The sequence below is a fragment of the Pararge aegeria genome, chromosome 6, assembly GCF_905163445.1.
Source record: "Pararge aegeria chromosome 6, ilParAegt1.1, whole genome shotgun sequence".
NCBI classification, from domain to species: domain Eukaryota; kingdom Metazoa; phylum Arthropoda; class Insecta; order Lepidoptera; family Nymphalidae; genus Pararge; species Pararge aegeria.
This window is the reverse complement of record NC_053185.1, coordinates 9,617,924-9,632,481: the sequence shown is the minus strand read 5'-3', so window position 1 is coordinate 9,632,481 and position 14,558 is coordinate 9,617,924. Positions and strand designations below refer to the sequence as shown.

At 34.9% G+C, this 14,558-nt stretch overlaps 1 protein-coding gene across 3 annotated transcripts; it reads right to left on the bottom strand.

Moving 5' to 3' along the window:
- On the bottom strand, window positions 1-11,621 carry LOC120624292 (A-kinase anchor protein 1, mitochondrial). Of its 3 annotated transcripts, none has more exons than XM_039890750.1 (8): window positions 11,457-11,621; window positions 9,455-10,290; window positions 9,079-9,298; window positions 8,562-8,701; window positions 6,743-6,920; window positions 4,781-4,999; window positions 3,477-3,610; window positions 1-2,645 (listed from the first exon to the last, which is right to left on the bottom strand). In XM_039890750.1, the coding sequence occupies exons 2-8, from the start codon at window positions 10,262-10,264 to the stop codon at window positions 2,574-2,576; spliced, it is 1,773 nt and encodes a 590-aa protein (XP_039746684.1). In that variant the 5' UTR covers window positions 10,265-10,290; window positions 11,457-11,621; the 3' UTR covers window positions 1-2,573. The 3 variants fall into 3 exon arrangements, with proteins under 3 accessions (XP_039746684.1, XP_039746686.1, XP_039746685.1); XM_039890752.1 differs by having other exon boundaries at window positions 6,743-6,914; window positions 11,457-11,620; XM_039890751.1 differs by lacking the exon at window positions 11,457-11,621 and adding an exon at window positions 11,118-11,209.
- Between the last annotated feature and the right edge of the window lie 2,937 nt (window positions 11,622-14,558).

Sequence of the window (14,558 nt, the reverse complement as noted above, 5' to 3'; positions counted from 1 at the left end):
CATTTTTAAAACGATAATTTATTGATTTAACCGCAAATATATTAGTTATATACAGTAAGGACGTCAACAAAATGCAAACGGAGAGCCAGCTACAAATCAATTCACACTCTGGTATCAGCAATTCAATGCGCAAACTCTGGGAGTGATCAACCTCAACTTAGGATTTTAATAATAATGTATCTGAAATTGCAGCGTATCGTCGAAACGCTCCTAAAACTACAAAAATCAAAATCGTCTAAGTTATCAATAGCCTGCCAAGTCTACTACGTAATACGTATACAAACTCAAAATACAAACAAACACGTCATTTCTCAAACGTACTAAAAATACTGAATAAATTTTAAGAACACAAATATATCAAATTGTTTTAGTATCTACTTAAACGTTCTATTATTTACATTATTATACTAAAGTCAGGAATATCGACATGCTCATTATAACAATAAAGATTTTCCATTTACTCAACCTCAATCAGCAGTATTAAATTAATATTATATCAATAATTTCATAATATTTGTAAATCGTTAAGCCGCCTGAACAGAATTTGTATGAATTTTATTTTTATAATATTGATCAGAAAGAAAATAGTAAATATTGCATCTAAGATGAACGTTTAAAATATGGTATCTCCATCATAAGTTACAAAAAGTAAACCTGCTAGCCGGTCATCTGTTATTGGTTTTTTATAAACGTAGAATCTGTGTAAATAAAATTGATATCGGAATATTGCGAATAAAAAAGTGTCAAAGTTGAACACTGTTTGTGTTATTTAACATATATTTTATTTATTAAAATGGAAACTAAAACGACCCACCAAAGACCCGCTCTATAATAGTTAGAATACCATATTACGAAGTTTCAAACCTAACCTAACCATTGCTTACAACTATTATCGTAAGAATCCCGACAAACGTGATGTTAGCGGCAACTCATATAATTAAGAACATACAGAAACTCTGTACACAAAACCACTCCAGTTTAGATTGGTTACTCGAAAAAAAGGTTAGTCACTTCATACCATTTAGCAGTTGACAGTAATTGTTTTACCTCTGTTCTCCACGTTCACCATAAAATGGGTAAAAATTGTGACCTAGCAACATTTCGCGAGTGTAAAGTGAGATGTGCGCGCGGCGTTTTCACTGGTTTTTGGACACAATGCGGCAACTATGTATTTTGAAATGAGGATTTTGTTTGAATTAAATTTCCAGTTTTTATTTTCACATATAAATTGATTCGCATAATGCATACCTTTCTCAAATTTTCGCAAACATTTTTAAAGTAATCCCTAACTCTAGAGCTTACTTCTGTTTCTAAAATATTATATATGTAACTTTTATGATACTTTGGAACAATTCAGTTTAGGCGACAAAACTGGTGGCAGCTTAAAAGCTTCAAAAACTTTCAATCATCTTTTTCATACCAAATATATTTTTAAACACCATTCAAAGCAATCACACAATACTAAATTGTACTCTGATATTTTACAAAATATTTAACAATAATTACACATTAAGAGTTATGCACGTGACAAGATTAATTTGTCACATTTAGATTTACAACCTTCTGTTTGCAAAATGCAGGCAGTACAATAATTTATTATACAATACATCATATACACATATCATAGCAAGATTTAGGGGAAGAATAGTGTATTTTAAAAGGCCACAATTAGAAAGGCGAAATCCAGAATTCAGTACAATTATTTATTATAAAAATTTGTTATATTATGTACGATTGCTATTGGCACTGCGAAAAATAAAAAGAAAACTTCTAAGGTAAAATGTTTATGTAAAATGCTGACGGCAGTGCTTTGTTATTGTATTATAATGAGCATCCTGACCAACTCTTAACAAGATTACTACCAAAACGGGTGGCTAAAAACGCAATATTATGATTAACTTACACAAGCGCCAAATTATAACTACAAGTCCATCTACGTAAAAGTATATTTCTTAATTTTGTCGTTTCTATTAACAACCTCTAGTTATAGTTCAATTGTAAGCGTATTGAATTTTAAATGTGTAATTTGTGGAAGTTCAGATACGAAGTAAAGCCAAGCGTCTTATTAGTACTGGATCGGGTCGATTCCTATCGCAATCTTTATTATTTGCCAATAATCAGTTCTGTCTAGATGAGAGTTTTGAGACCCATTTTTGAAAACAAAGATTACGGAGTACGTGACGCGGGGCGAATACCGCGAACTACATTCTTATATAACATATAATTTTAAAGTATATTTGTTCATATAAACATGAACTGGTAAAAATGTTATAACTAGTCAGCATTGGTACGCATCTAAGTCAACAATTAAAATATAAACTGTTCGAAATGACGTTTTTTTATTTCATTTCAAATAGGTACGTCCAAAACACAAGTCACCAAACGTTTACAAACTTAATCAGCTACGAGTGCCAATATATCCAAGGAACGTAGAAGATATACGCGACTCATAATATGGGATCGCTTCACCTCGCTTGTATGAGGAAGGATGGTGACACTGTGTGAGAGGCGCGCAATCTCATATTATTTATCGGTCGGCGCGAGATCGGGGGTCCGCGCTTTGGGCGGCGTGTTCACGAGTCTGGCGGGACGTCCCACTCGGCCAGCCCGCGGTCCACCAACTCTCTATTTAGGAATATTACTTGCTGCGAACAAAACACAAATAATGTTAAACTAAGTTTGCGAGTCGCCGTGAACTTTGTACCACCTCTATTGAAAGTAATCCGATTCCTATACAAGATTACCAATTTGGCTTTTTTTAACAGGCAATAAGGTAAGAGAAACATTCGATACACCATAACTTAATAATATAATTTAAGTCTAGCATCGACCTAAGTATTCCATCAGAAATAACGAGTTCAAACTGTCAATTGTAAAGTTCATTTTTAATGCTGGCCAGAAATGAAGTACGCTGACTGCGATATTGCGCTAAAATTAGCTGTTTGATTATCGAACCTACAAAGTGTGACGTGGGCTGAGCATCTAACTCATCGTTAGTATAGCCTGTTCTCTTTGGAGTAAGCATACTTGGAATTGATAAGAGGCGGATATTGGATTGAAGCGTACTAGAACTGCATAGAGGCATTACTTTGCGGATATATGCATATGTTATGAAAATTAAGCTTAATGTGCTATACTCCGCGAATGTATGGTGGAATTTTTAATTTCAATCTTTATACTCCACACCAAACAGATCTTCAGGAATGTACCTCACCATCCTCAGGAGATCTTGACTGTATTATATAATTGTTAAGTTCATTTGTTTCATAATTTATCATCAGAGTGAAATAAACACTATTTGCATTGTATTAAAGCTCGAATTTGCCTACAATTCTTGGGTTCGGGCTTTTGTCAGAACGTTAGTTAAAACGAAAATTCTGATGTAGGTTTTGAGACTGTAAAACGTGTGACTTAAGGTTTATTTTACCTTTACCAAGTATTCAAAGCCAGCGAATCTTGCACTGAGGGTACCGTACCTGGGGGTTGAGCGTGAGGTAGAGGTGCACGAGCGGCAGGCCCGCCTCGTCGTAGCCCGCCACCTGCGCGTGCAACAGCTGCCCCGCGGTGAGCCCCGCCATGATGCGCAGCGCCTCGCCGCTCCACTCCGCCTCTGCACATCATTCATAAATTGAATACTCGTATCGCACACCACACACCACAAAGGGGGCGTCCATAAATTACGTGAGGTGTTTTTTTTAATTTTCTGTCCCACCCTCCCCCCTGGTGAGATGTTGTGAGATTTTATTCAACCCGCTCCCCCATCCCCCAATCTCATGTAACGTAAGATTTTTCAAAACGTGGGTGTAAAAGCGTTGGATTGTAATTGTAAAAAGTATATTTTTTTTTGTTTCAATCAGAAAAAAACTTGTGTGATATTTGCCGAGACCTCTTTCTCCAACGTAAAATTAGATGAGATTTGACTCCACCCCTTCCCCCCATTAATTCACGTATATTATGGACCCCCCAAAGAAGCTAAACCTAAACATTTAAGCGTGCAAAGGCGGTCTTATCGCTGGAGCGAACTCTCTAGCAGGAGACAAAAGAATATATCCTATATATCCAGTGGCGTGCAATGGAATTTGGAACAGGGTAAGCATGAAGACGTTAAATGGCATAAAATGGCGAAATCCTCCTCTGATGCATGTATGAAGTGCACGCCACTGTATGTATCCTAGTACTTAATACAAGGGATGAAATTTACATATCTGCCAAAGCACGGCAACAAGAGCTAAGAGAAGTTTAAGATTATAAGTGTATTATTAACTAGCGTGGATATACATTTTATCTTTTCTAAAGAATGAAATTTCTTCACCAAATATCATTCATGTCAAGGTTTACACGATCATGGTTTCGTGTCCAGCGACTTCGATACCACCTCCTTTACATTGAGACCCTAAAACACCAAAGCTATTTTACATTCTTGCTTGCATTTCAATTCCAAACACACTTCTTTGTCACATGTAGTACAATAGAAAATTGGAGTACAATGAGGCAAGCGTATGTAGTGTAGATACAGCTTATACGATGATATGTGATGAATAAACAGAAAAGTGTAATATAGCTTCCAAGTTTGCAAATGACCAATTTAAATTGCAGAGTATCTAAAATGAACAAATTCAACACTAAGCACACCTTTAACTCACTGTTGATGTCAATCAAATCGGATTCGTAGTTGATTACTCTGCAAATTAAAGTCTCGCCATTTAATAAACTCAAAAAGACTCGCTATTAGGATTATATATAGCGTTTGAGGATTGGATTTACTGCATATGAATCTTACCATTGTTAGCTGGTTTGACAAACGCTAGAAGCGCTTCAGTCGCCTGGAAGGGAAGTGTCATGAAATCGGACCGGATCTGCTTGAGTTGGTCGTTGTCAACAGTGAGGTAGCCTCCAAAGTCAACCAGCTTCACGACAGACGTGTCATTCTCCTCCGATGTTGATATGACTTGTGCGCGGTACCAGTTGTTTTCCGTTGGGGCGGCACATATTGAGCCCTCTGTAGAAATAAAATAAATAAATAAATATACTACGACAGCCGATTGGCGCAGCTGCTTTCTGAGCCCAAGGCCGTGGGTACGATTCCCACTACTTGAAAATGTTTGTGTGATGAGCATGAATGTTTTTCAGTGTCTGGGTGTTTATATGTATATTCCAAGTATTTATGTATATTTGTTCGATGCCCACTAGTATGCATCGAAACCGGTCCGCGGGTCGCGGGCTCCGCGGGGGGCGACCTGCGAGCTCGAGTTACGTGGCCCACGCCTTCATTCACGCATTGGCGGTCTCAGTGCATTTACTAAACTTTGTAACAAAATAAATCCGAGTAAACCAGCAATAAGTTTAATTTCAATGCATAAACATTAATACAGTCCAAATTATATATACACACAACAATATTATTCATAAAAATATTCATCATTCATCTTAGTACCCATATCACAAGCTACGCTTACTTCGGGGCCAGATGGGGATTTGTTTATTGTCGTAGTATATTAAATAATTTATTTATTTAATAAGCTCCAAAGTAAGCATATAATATTATTATCATTATATTATTATTTTTATGAATATAGATAAATACTTATAAAGGCAAGTGTATTTTGCGCTTTCTCTCACACGCATAAATTATCTTATTTTATTGACCTTTGCTTATAGGGCTCATGCCTATAAGCAAAGGTCATTTTACAATCATTCAGATCAATATTCTGTCATCTGACTTTTGAAATTGGCATTTAAATTTCGCACTAAAAATTTTAAGTAAGTTACTAGATTCTTAAGATAAGAGGTTTGCAAGCAACCAAGTTTTACAATCGGCCCCCCAGATTTCCCCCTTACAACACTCGTTCGGTAGGCGTTTCACCACCCTTGGTACCTACTATTCAAGCTTCACAGCTTAACCAATCTTTATGTAAAGTTGCATTGACGGTGTAGAGTCTGGTGATAACCTTTTAAACAAAGATTCTTTCCCGCTTTGATGAAAGGTTCCCGCGGGATTTAAAAACAACCGAAACCATCGCCGAATATGTCGAGGACTTAGATAGTGTACTTATATGTAAACAGTAATTGTTTTTTGCAATCTTTCACAGAATTTGTTATATTTTATCAGATCATTTATATGTAGGTCAAGATTCACTGATCTAAATAAGAGGAAGCAGATCTCAGTATTGCATTACTGGGGCAAACTTGTTTTTTTTTTTTTTTTTTAAAAAGAGACACCATATTTTTGCACCTCATTTTGACCTTTTGGAGTATTTACTCCATGTACAAATAAAAAAAAAACCACACGAATAGCGAAATATATAAATATCCGTGTCCAAATATAAATTAAAAAGGCATAGATCATACCAAAAAAGTCTGTTAGTTAAGTAAACATAAAATTAATTATGTGTGACACTGACATTTTGTCTTATTAAATTAGACTTTAAAAGTAGATAGACAAGGACACAGTGTACATATTTATAATCTTCACCAATCGGCAAATGTATGCCTGGGTTTTGCATTTTCATTTAACATTTCATACATTTTAGTTTCCTGATATCGGAACAGCATCTGACACCAACATTTAAAAGAAAAATATATTCCATATAATTTTTACAAGTAAAATTACCTTGATATTATAAAGTAAGTTAAAACAGCTTGTCAAGACATATCGGTACATTTATCAAGTAGCAGTAGATACATAAACCAGTCGGTTACACAATTAATTATATTAAGGTAAAGGTTATTAGTATGAGATTACCTTTCACCGGGCGCGGCAACGCCGGCACGTCCGGATTCTGATAGGTTTCGGCCATGAGGCGATGCAGGGCGTGCAGTGAGGGGAAAGTGGGGTGCAGAGGCTGCTGTAGGAAGAAGTGCCCCGCACTCACCAGGCACGTCATTATCGTGTCATTGTTCACTGATTCCACCAGCTGCAACTGATAGTTTGAGCATACAATGTTCGCTAAGTTTGACCAAAAAATAATGTTGAACTACGTAATTAAATCTAGCTCAATTTTTCATTCAGGACTTTTAGTTCCCTGTTTGAATCGTGTTGAATTCAAAATTGGTAGCTTTGGTACCTCAAATATGTAATAAAAAATAATGCGTCCGAAATAAAATCGTTCTACTAATCGATAGCCGTAGATTGTAGTTTTACATTAGAAATACCGAAAAATCATGGTAGATGAGACGTGATAAAATGACGTTTGCTTTAATTAATAGATCAGTCTTTTGTCACGTCTCCACTACGCATCAGTGGAAACGCACGCTTTAATCATTTCACCTGGTAATGGCAGAATTAAAAAAAGAGCAAGGAAAATAAATATATACTAAAGTTGTTCTTCCTTGCTGTGGTATATAGAATCTGATTAAACTACTGCATCTACATCGTTTTTACGGATAAAGATTTACGCTCGAAATCAATCTAATATCTTTACATCACAGAAAAAAATAATCCATACCATCTTTATCTAAGCGCAGGATTGATATCAAATTAAACGCGGAAATTTTACGAATTACAAACTGCGCGGACATAGTTCCGGGCAGCCGCAAGAGCAATTATATATTTTTGGGTATCTTTCGTGTAGATACCAAAGCATGCTGCTGGATATATTTCCATTCGTTTTAGTCGTTACACTTTGCCATTCGCACCAAACCAAATATCGCGCGGTGCGAATGTACCGTGGCTGCACGTTGGTCCTTTATGTAAATTATCATTATCGTCTTCATCATCATCGTCATCATCATTATCATGAGTGTCAAGTTAAATTATGTAAAACATTAACATTATAAAATATTTATGTAAGTTATGACTTTTTCTGACGAATAAAGTTGCAACGCATTTTACGAGTTATTTCATTTCAGTATGTATGCGATTCTAGTCTGAAATAATAGTATATAAGTAATATTCCAGCGCGATGTTTATCATGCGATATTATAATAGAAAGATACAATTGTTACCGAATGAGAATAATGAGCTGAGAATTTTTATTAAAAGTTTCATTCAATAATTTCCCACACCACAATAATCTGTATCATCATATGAACCTATTGCCGGCCCACTACAGCGCACGGGTCTCCTCCCACCATTAGAAGGGTTACTCCTCCCACCGTAGTCCAACGCGCTGGCCCAGTGCGGATTGGTGGACATCACACATCTTTTGAGAACATTATGCTGACGTATGCAAGTTTAATCACGATATTTTAGTTCACCGCTAAAGCAAGTGATTTTTATAATCTGTATACCAAGGATAAAGATACTATTTCTTCATTTTAAGGAGTGGATAATGTTAGTATTATTCTTTGCAATTGCTGCAATATATTCTGTGTTTATATTTATCTCCAAACTTATACTAATTTGCTATAAAACCATAAAAAAATATATACACAATTTTGTCATTTTTCGGTTTGGCTGTTTCGCTTAAAGCTTGTTTAAGATTGCCCATGATTTCCCAAAAATGGACAAATAAATTAACAAAATAAGTCATGGTCATATCAAATATACAAAACATAAAAAACAATGCTAGAAAAACATGGAAAATAAGAAGGTTTTAAATTATTTCTAGACTATAACTTACTTGAAGAAACTCTGGTACTAAAGGAGTCAGTCTTTGATATAATTCTGCACTAATTTCTTGTGTAGAAAAGTTTGGGAATCGCTTCTCAGGGAATTTATCATTTATCATCTCTAAAGCAGCTTCAATTTCACCTTGAGTACCTAGAATACAAAATAAATATAAATAACATAAAACTATAAAAAGTTACACTTTTGCTTTATACTCTTTACAAATAATAAAATATCTGCTTCTATTCTTTTAACCCTGACAAACAGTAAAACAGAAATAAGCAGAGATGTGAGTAGCTGTTATGTGTATTATGAAAATAATCATTCCATTAATTTTTAGTGTCAAGTATATATTAAAAATAATAAAGACATTGATACGAAAACCCTTTTTACTAATTTGTTTATTTTGTCATTTTTATCTATTTTGAAAACAAACCTTAAACTAAAAAGTTAGTTATTTTGTTTACATAAGAATGCAAGTTAAAAAAACAGTAAAGAATATTTAAAAAAAAAGGAAAGTTAAAACACACCTTCAATTGCACAAATTTTTTGTTTGGATAAATCTGGATGTTTTCTGACATAAACTGTGGCACCAGTTTGTGCTTTAATTTTAGTAACAAATGAACCATATTTTCCTATTAATAGACCAACCAGTGTCTGTGGTATTACAAACTGGTGTATTCTCATGTTTATATTTGCAGGAGGTGGACTGGCTGCTTCTGAGCATCCTTTACCACTATCACTGGAACCCTAAAAAGACAAAATTACTTTTGAAGTTAAATATTCTATAATATGAATCAAGGTTACAATGATACATGATTTAATCTACACTGCAACCTGTGCCAAATATACATGATGACCTCAATAAATGGAAGGTTTATAAAAAAACTTTGACATGAAACTTACTTCACTATGACTATCTGAAAAATTACATGTAGAAGGGCTAGCTAACATAGGATCCACAGGGCTGTGGTTAGCAGAGTCTCTTTCTGAAATTGTCCTATTCTGTGAAGCTGAAAATCGGTTGCCACTCTCACTAGGCTCAATATTATCAGATTCCTCAACTACATCATTATTAACAGGTAATTCTTCATCAGTTACAATGCTCTCCTCAAATCTGTCTTCAGACAGAACATCACATTTTGTGCTGTCTGCCTGTAATGTCACAGAATCAACATTTATATTTTCATTTACATGTATATTGACATTGTCCTCATCTGTATTTTGACAGCTGATGTTGTCTTCATTTCTGTTGCAACTAAGCTCAGATTTGAAAGACAGACATACAGTAGCCTTAGAAGCTGTAACAATTACTGAATTTTGAGAACAGTATTGATCCATGTTGCTTTCTGGATTCAAAGACATTCTCTTTTCTTTATCAAGAGATTTTTTTCTTGAAATTTTTTCAATCTCTAAATCAATTTCCTCATCAGTCATTTCAAGGGGAGAGGATCGCTGGGAACCACTTCCATTAAGGATTATGTCTATGGGTGCTGATTTAATTACAGAGCGCTCAATTTTGCCAAGAGGAGAGGCTTGAATGAGTTCAGCTTCAGCACTTAAAGCTTCTGCAAGCTCTTCTTTTAAACTTTTTATTCTTTCTCTTCCACCTGGGTCAGATTTTGCGTATTCTCGCTTTTTCTTGAACCAAAAAATACCTAGCAGAACTGCTATTGATGGGACTGACCACATAAGTAAATGGCGACAAGGTGCCATTGTAATAAGCCACTTTTACAAACAAACTATAACAAAAGAAAAACATTTATTAGTTATTTTCTGAGTTATACCAAAATCAGGAGGCGAGCAAACCCGTTGTGGTTACCAATTTAAATATTACAATTGAAAATAAAAGAATTTAAAAGAAAGCACTTTTGAACTCTTATCAAATGATGTAGAAAAAATTAACCCATTACAAACATGTATGATGTATGTAGAAAATATCATTAAAAACAACTAGCCTCAATAAGTTAATTTAGCATTGTTGCATGCATAAGTTAATTAAGCGTAAAATTCAACAACATCATTATAAGCCCTAGGTCCCTGTTGGACCTCCTCTCCCATAAAAGAGGCTTAGATCTTAGATCCACCTACTTCCTATCAACTTTTAGTAGACAGATTTATAATAAACTAACCCAAGGAAAAAGTATTTTAGGTTACTGTTTTTATTTATGCCCTCATTATAACAGACAGATAACAAGAACAAAGATTGCAGAAGAAAATGTGACAATAGATAAACCTTACATTAATAAATTACAATAATTGTTATTTATCATATAAAATACAAAAACATATAGCAATACAAAATAACTATATGTACCTTATTCAAACATGTACTTAAATAATAACATAATAGTAAACGAATAAATAAATAATACGATGTAAGCATGTAGTAATTAGTATTTCTAATTAAAACTCATCAATATATTACAGTACACATTGCGATTTATGTGGCACATTTTTCAACCCGGCCAATGCCATACGGAATTTGTTAGAAAAAGCATGCATAGGCTAAATGTAAAAGTCGCTCAATCAATGATTAAGTTACAGTTATAAGACACGTATACATTACTTTCTCAGCCATGCTTAGAAATCTGGAACCATGTGCTTTTAATTTAAAATATTGAAACGTATTACGTTGTCCGACGAGGGTCACGAGCAGTGTGGAAACCTTCGCGGCCAACACGTAAGCATTTGTACCAAATTATAAAATGAAAGGTTACGCAATTATTTATATGTCAAAATTTATATCTCCAATATTAGTCCAACGTAGTAGTATATTTTAATACATTGAATAAATTAAATATTAACAATAACACAAAATTGACATAGGACAACCTAATCTGGGATCAACCATTTAAGCTAAATGTGGAATTATTACCGGCGTAAAGATACTCTTCTTAGTACTTACTTTAATATCCAACAAAGAATAGGGACACTTCCTAATTAAGAAATTAAAAAGGTCAAAAAACAAGATAACTTTTATAAATTACTTATAAATTTCACTCAATAAATTAAATTCCAACAATCCACGTGCTCACAATGTTTTCTACCGAAGCACAACAAAATTCAATATGGCGGTGACAGGTTGGCCACTATCTCAATCATTTGGCATCATAGACAATATTTAGCTTTTTAAAGATGAAGCACAGCTCAGAAATATTTGCTTTCAGATAAAGGTTTTCATTTCTATATTGCAAAAAGAAAGAATTTTTATATTGTGACGAATTTCTATTGTTTAATAGTCTAAGTCAGAGTTTGGATCATCATCATCATGTCAACCAATTTTTATATTATAAGTTTTCATAAATATTAAGTAATTATATTATTCATTAAAATAATCTTCAGTCATCTTAGTACCAATAACACAAGCTACGCTTCGTACACTGCTGGACATAGGTCTTTTGTAGGGAGTTCCAAATACCACGGTCTGTTGCCACTTGCCAGCGGCTCCTTCTGATTGGTTTGATGTCATCTGACCACCTGGTGGGGTCTATCATCGCTGCGTTTATGGGTGCGAGGTTACCATTTCAGCTTTTAGGGACTCTATCGTCCATCTGTTCTTCGAACTATGTGCTATTGCTCCTTAAACTTCGCTACTAGTTGGAGTACTAGAATAAGCTACCGACATAACTCTACTAGGTAGTAGAGTTATGTCGGTAGCTAAAGCATAGGTCTCTCCATCGCCCGCAGAGTGCCGGCTTTCTTATGAGATCCGTTGTAAACCGGTTGTTACGTTTCAGAGCCCTATGGCTGTCATAAAAAATGCGGTTCTAAAGCACGTTGGTATGGGTGCTGCGTGCTTGCGGCCTGCAGCACGTCATTGATGCGGGTGGGCGGACTTATTGCGTACGCCAGAAATCTTGTTCCCCCTTGATTCATTGCACTTAGGTACTAGACTACTACTAGAAATAGTAATTTCAATGATCTATGACGGATGCGAATACTTGGCTCCTAAGCAAGTTCTATTTCCGGCTGGTGCTATAATCTTTAAATGACTAAATTGTTATTATTTGGGAATCATTTTGAATAGTTCACGTACAATTTCAGGAGCGCTGATAGCCGGAATTATAAATGGTTGGTGCTTCGGCTTTCCTTTCGGGGTTCCCAAGTTCGATTCCCTTCTAGTACTTCTAACTTTTCGAAACTATGTGCGTTTCTAATTTAAGCAATTTAAATATCAATTGCTTTAACGGTGAAGGAAAATCGTCGTTAGGATACCTGCATGCCTGAGAGTTCTTCATAAATTTCTCAAGGGCGTGTGAAGTCTACCCACCCGAAATTAACCAGCGAGGGGAGCAACGCCTTAAACCTTCTCGTTTCTGAGAGGAGATCCGTGCCCTGTAGTTTCCATTATCACCCCGGTAATCGGTTGATAATTACAATGACGTACATTTTTACAATTTCCCACTACAAGCAAGAAATGCGAGGATAGTCCAGCGAATATGATCGGAAACTGGCATTACTTACTGACGAATTGAATGTGGCATTTTATCAGAGCTAGTTATACCGCTCTTACATAAAACATATCGGTAGAGATTTTCAGTCGCATGCATTTCGCTGACGACATTTTTCTTGTAAGAAAATGTCAAAAGAATTTGTAGAGATCCCTTGAAGAGCTTGAAGATCAGTTGAACAAAGGCAGGAGATGTTTTTCTTTAACAGCCTATTTCCCCACTCATCTTATTCTTTATTTAAGTTGTCTTAAATAGTGTACCTACCTACTTTCCTGTTTTGATTCTCGCCGTATCGACGGAGAAGTCAATATAAGAATAATATGGGGGATGTATGAAGGTGACAAGTCTCATTTGTGATACGCGACACACTAATACTCTTTAATAATTAGGAAAAGATTATGTGTCGATCGTTAAACCTGGCGTGTATTGCTTTATAATTCTGACTATTGGACAGCAAAAGAAACTGATAATAATAAAAAAAATGTGTGTGTAATTATTTGGTGTGACAAGAATGTATAAGACAAAGATAATTGTTGTAATTTACTTAGGGTATGGTTAGTTGTTATGTAATGCGTATAGAAGAAAATCACCTTATCAAAAGAATATTAAAAAATAAATAAACAAGAGAATACAGTTTGAAGAACATGAAAGACAAAATGGATGTATTCTGCGAAAGCGTATATGCGATTAAAAGCTGATGCTGAGGAGACTGCTGACAGGAGTGAAAGGATAGTGATGTACACATCATGTAGCACGACATACAGGCAAGAACAGAGTTGAGGCTCAGTGGTTAGATTGTTTAACTACGGATCATGGGTCTGATTACCGGATCGGGCCAAAAATAGCATAAATGGTTTTTTTGGTCGGAAATTCGTAGTAATAGAAAATACTAGCAAGTGATTGGAAATAACAATAATAAAAAGCTCGGCAACCAACATAGGAGTAGCTTGGTGGGTCGAATGTGGGCTAGTAATATTTCTTTATTTTTATTTATACTCTTTTTTTGTATAACGCAACATGCTAAGAAAATAATTAAAAAAAAGATCTTATAGGATTCTAAAGGGGAACTAAGCGCTCAGCGAACCGTGCCAGGCAACCTTAGGGTTAGAAAAAACTAAAAAGGAAATAAAAAGAAAATATACAAGCATACGAATAACTACATAATAATACAAATTATTCTATCTTTCTGTATAAATCTGCTAATTAACGGAATTATTTCTTTCAATCGCACTTGTAATCCGAATAAACAAACACATTGTTAAGCTTTATAATATTAAGTAGGTACAGATAGTAAGGAAAAAAGTACAACTTTTTTCAACATATTTCAACGATCAACTGAGTGGTGCATTAATAATAAGTATATCTCTACTTGTTCTTGGACCTCCTATCACCCAACTTTTTAAACATTGCAAATAGCAAATTACCGTTCTGTGGGCCGGCGGTGGACCTATGTATTTATAATAATAGAGAAAAAACCACTAAAAATAAGCTAACAATATAGTTCCATTCCCTATCACAAATGACTGTTAATAAGTGGCTTAGTAACAGCACCAAAT

What these genes read in the sequence shown, in the direction of transcription:
- LOC120624292 (XM_039890750.1), bottom strand. Translation starts at nt 10,264, where the DNA reads ATGGCACCTTGTCGCCATTTACTTATGTGGTCAGTCCCATCAATAGCA. An exon ending in AAAAATTTGTGCAATTGAAG is followed by an intron (nt 8,702 to 9,078) that starts GTGTGTTTTAAC and finishes TTTGTATTCTAG; the next exon opens with GTACTCAAGGTGAAATTGAA. An exon ending in GTTGCCGCGCCCGGTGAAAG is followed by an intron (nt 5,000 to 6,742) that starts GTAATCTCATAC and finishes TTATTTCTACAG; the next exon opens with AGGGCTCAATATGTGCCGCC.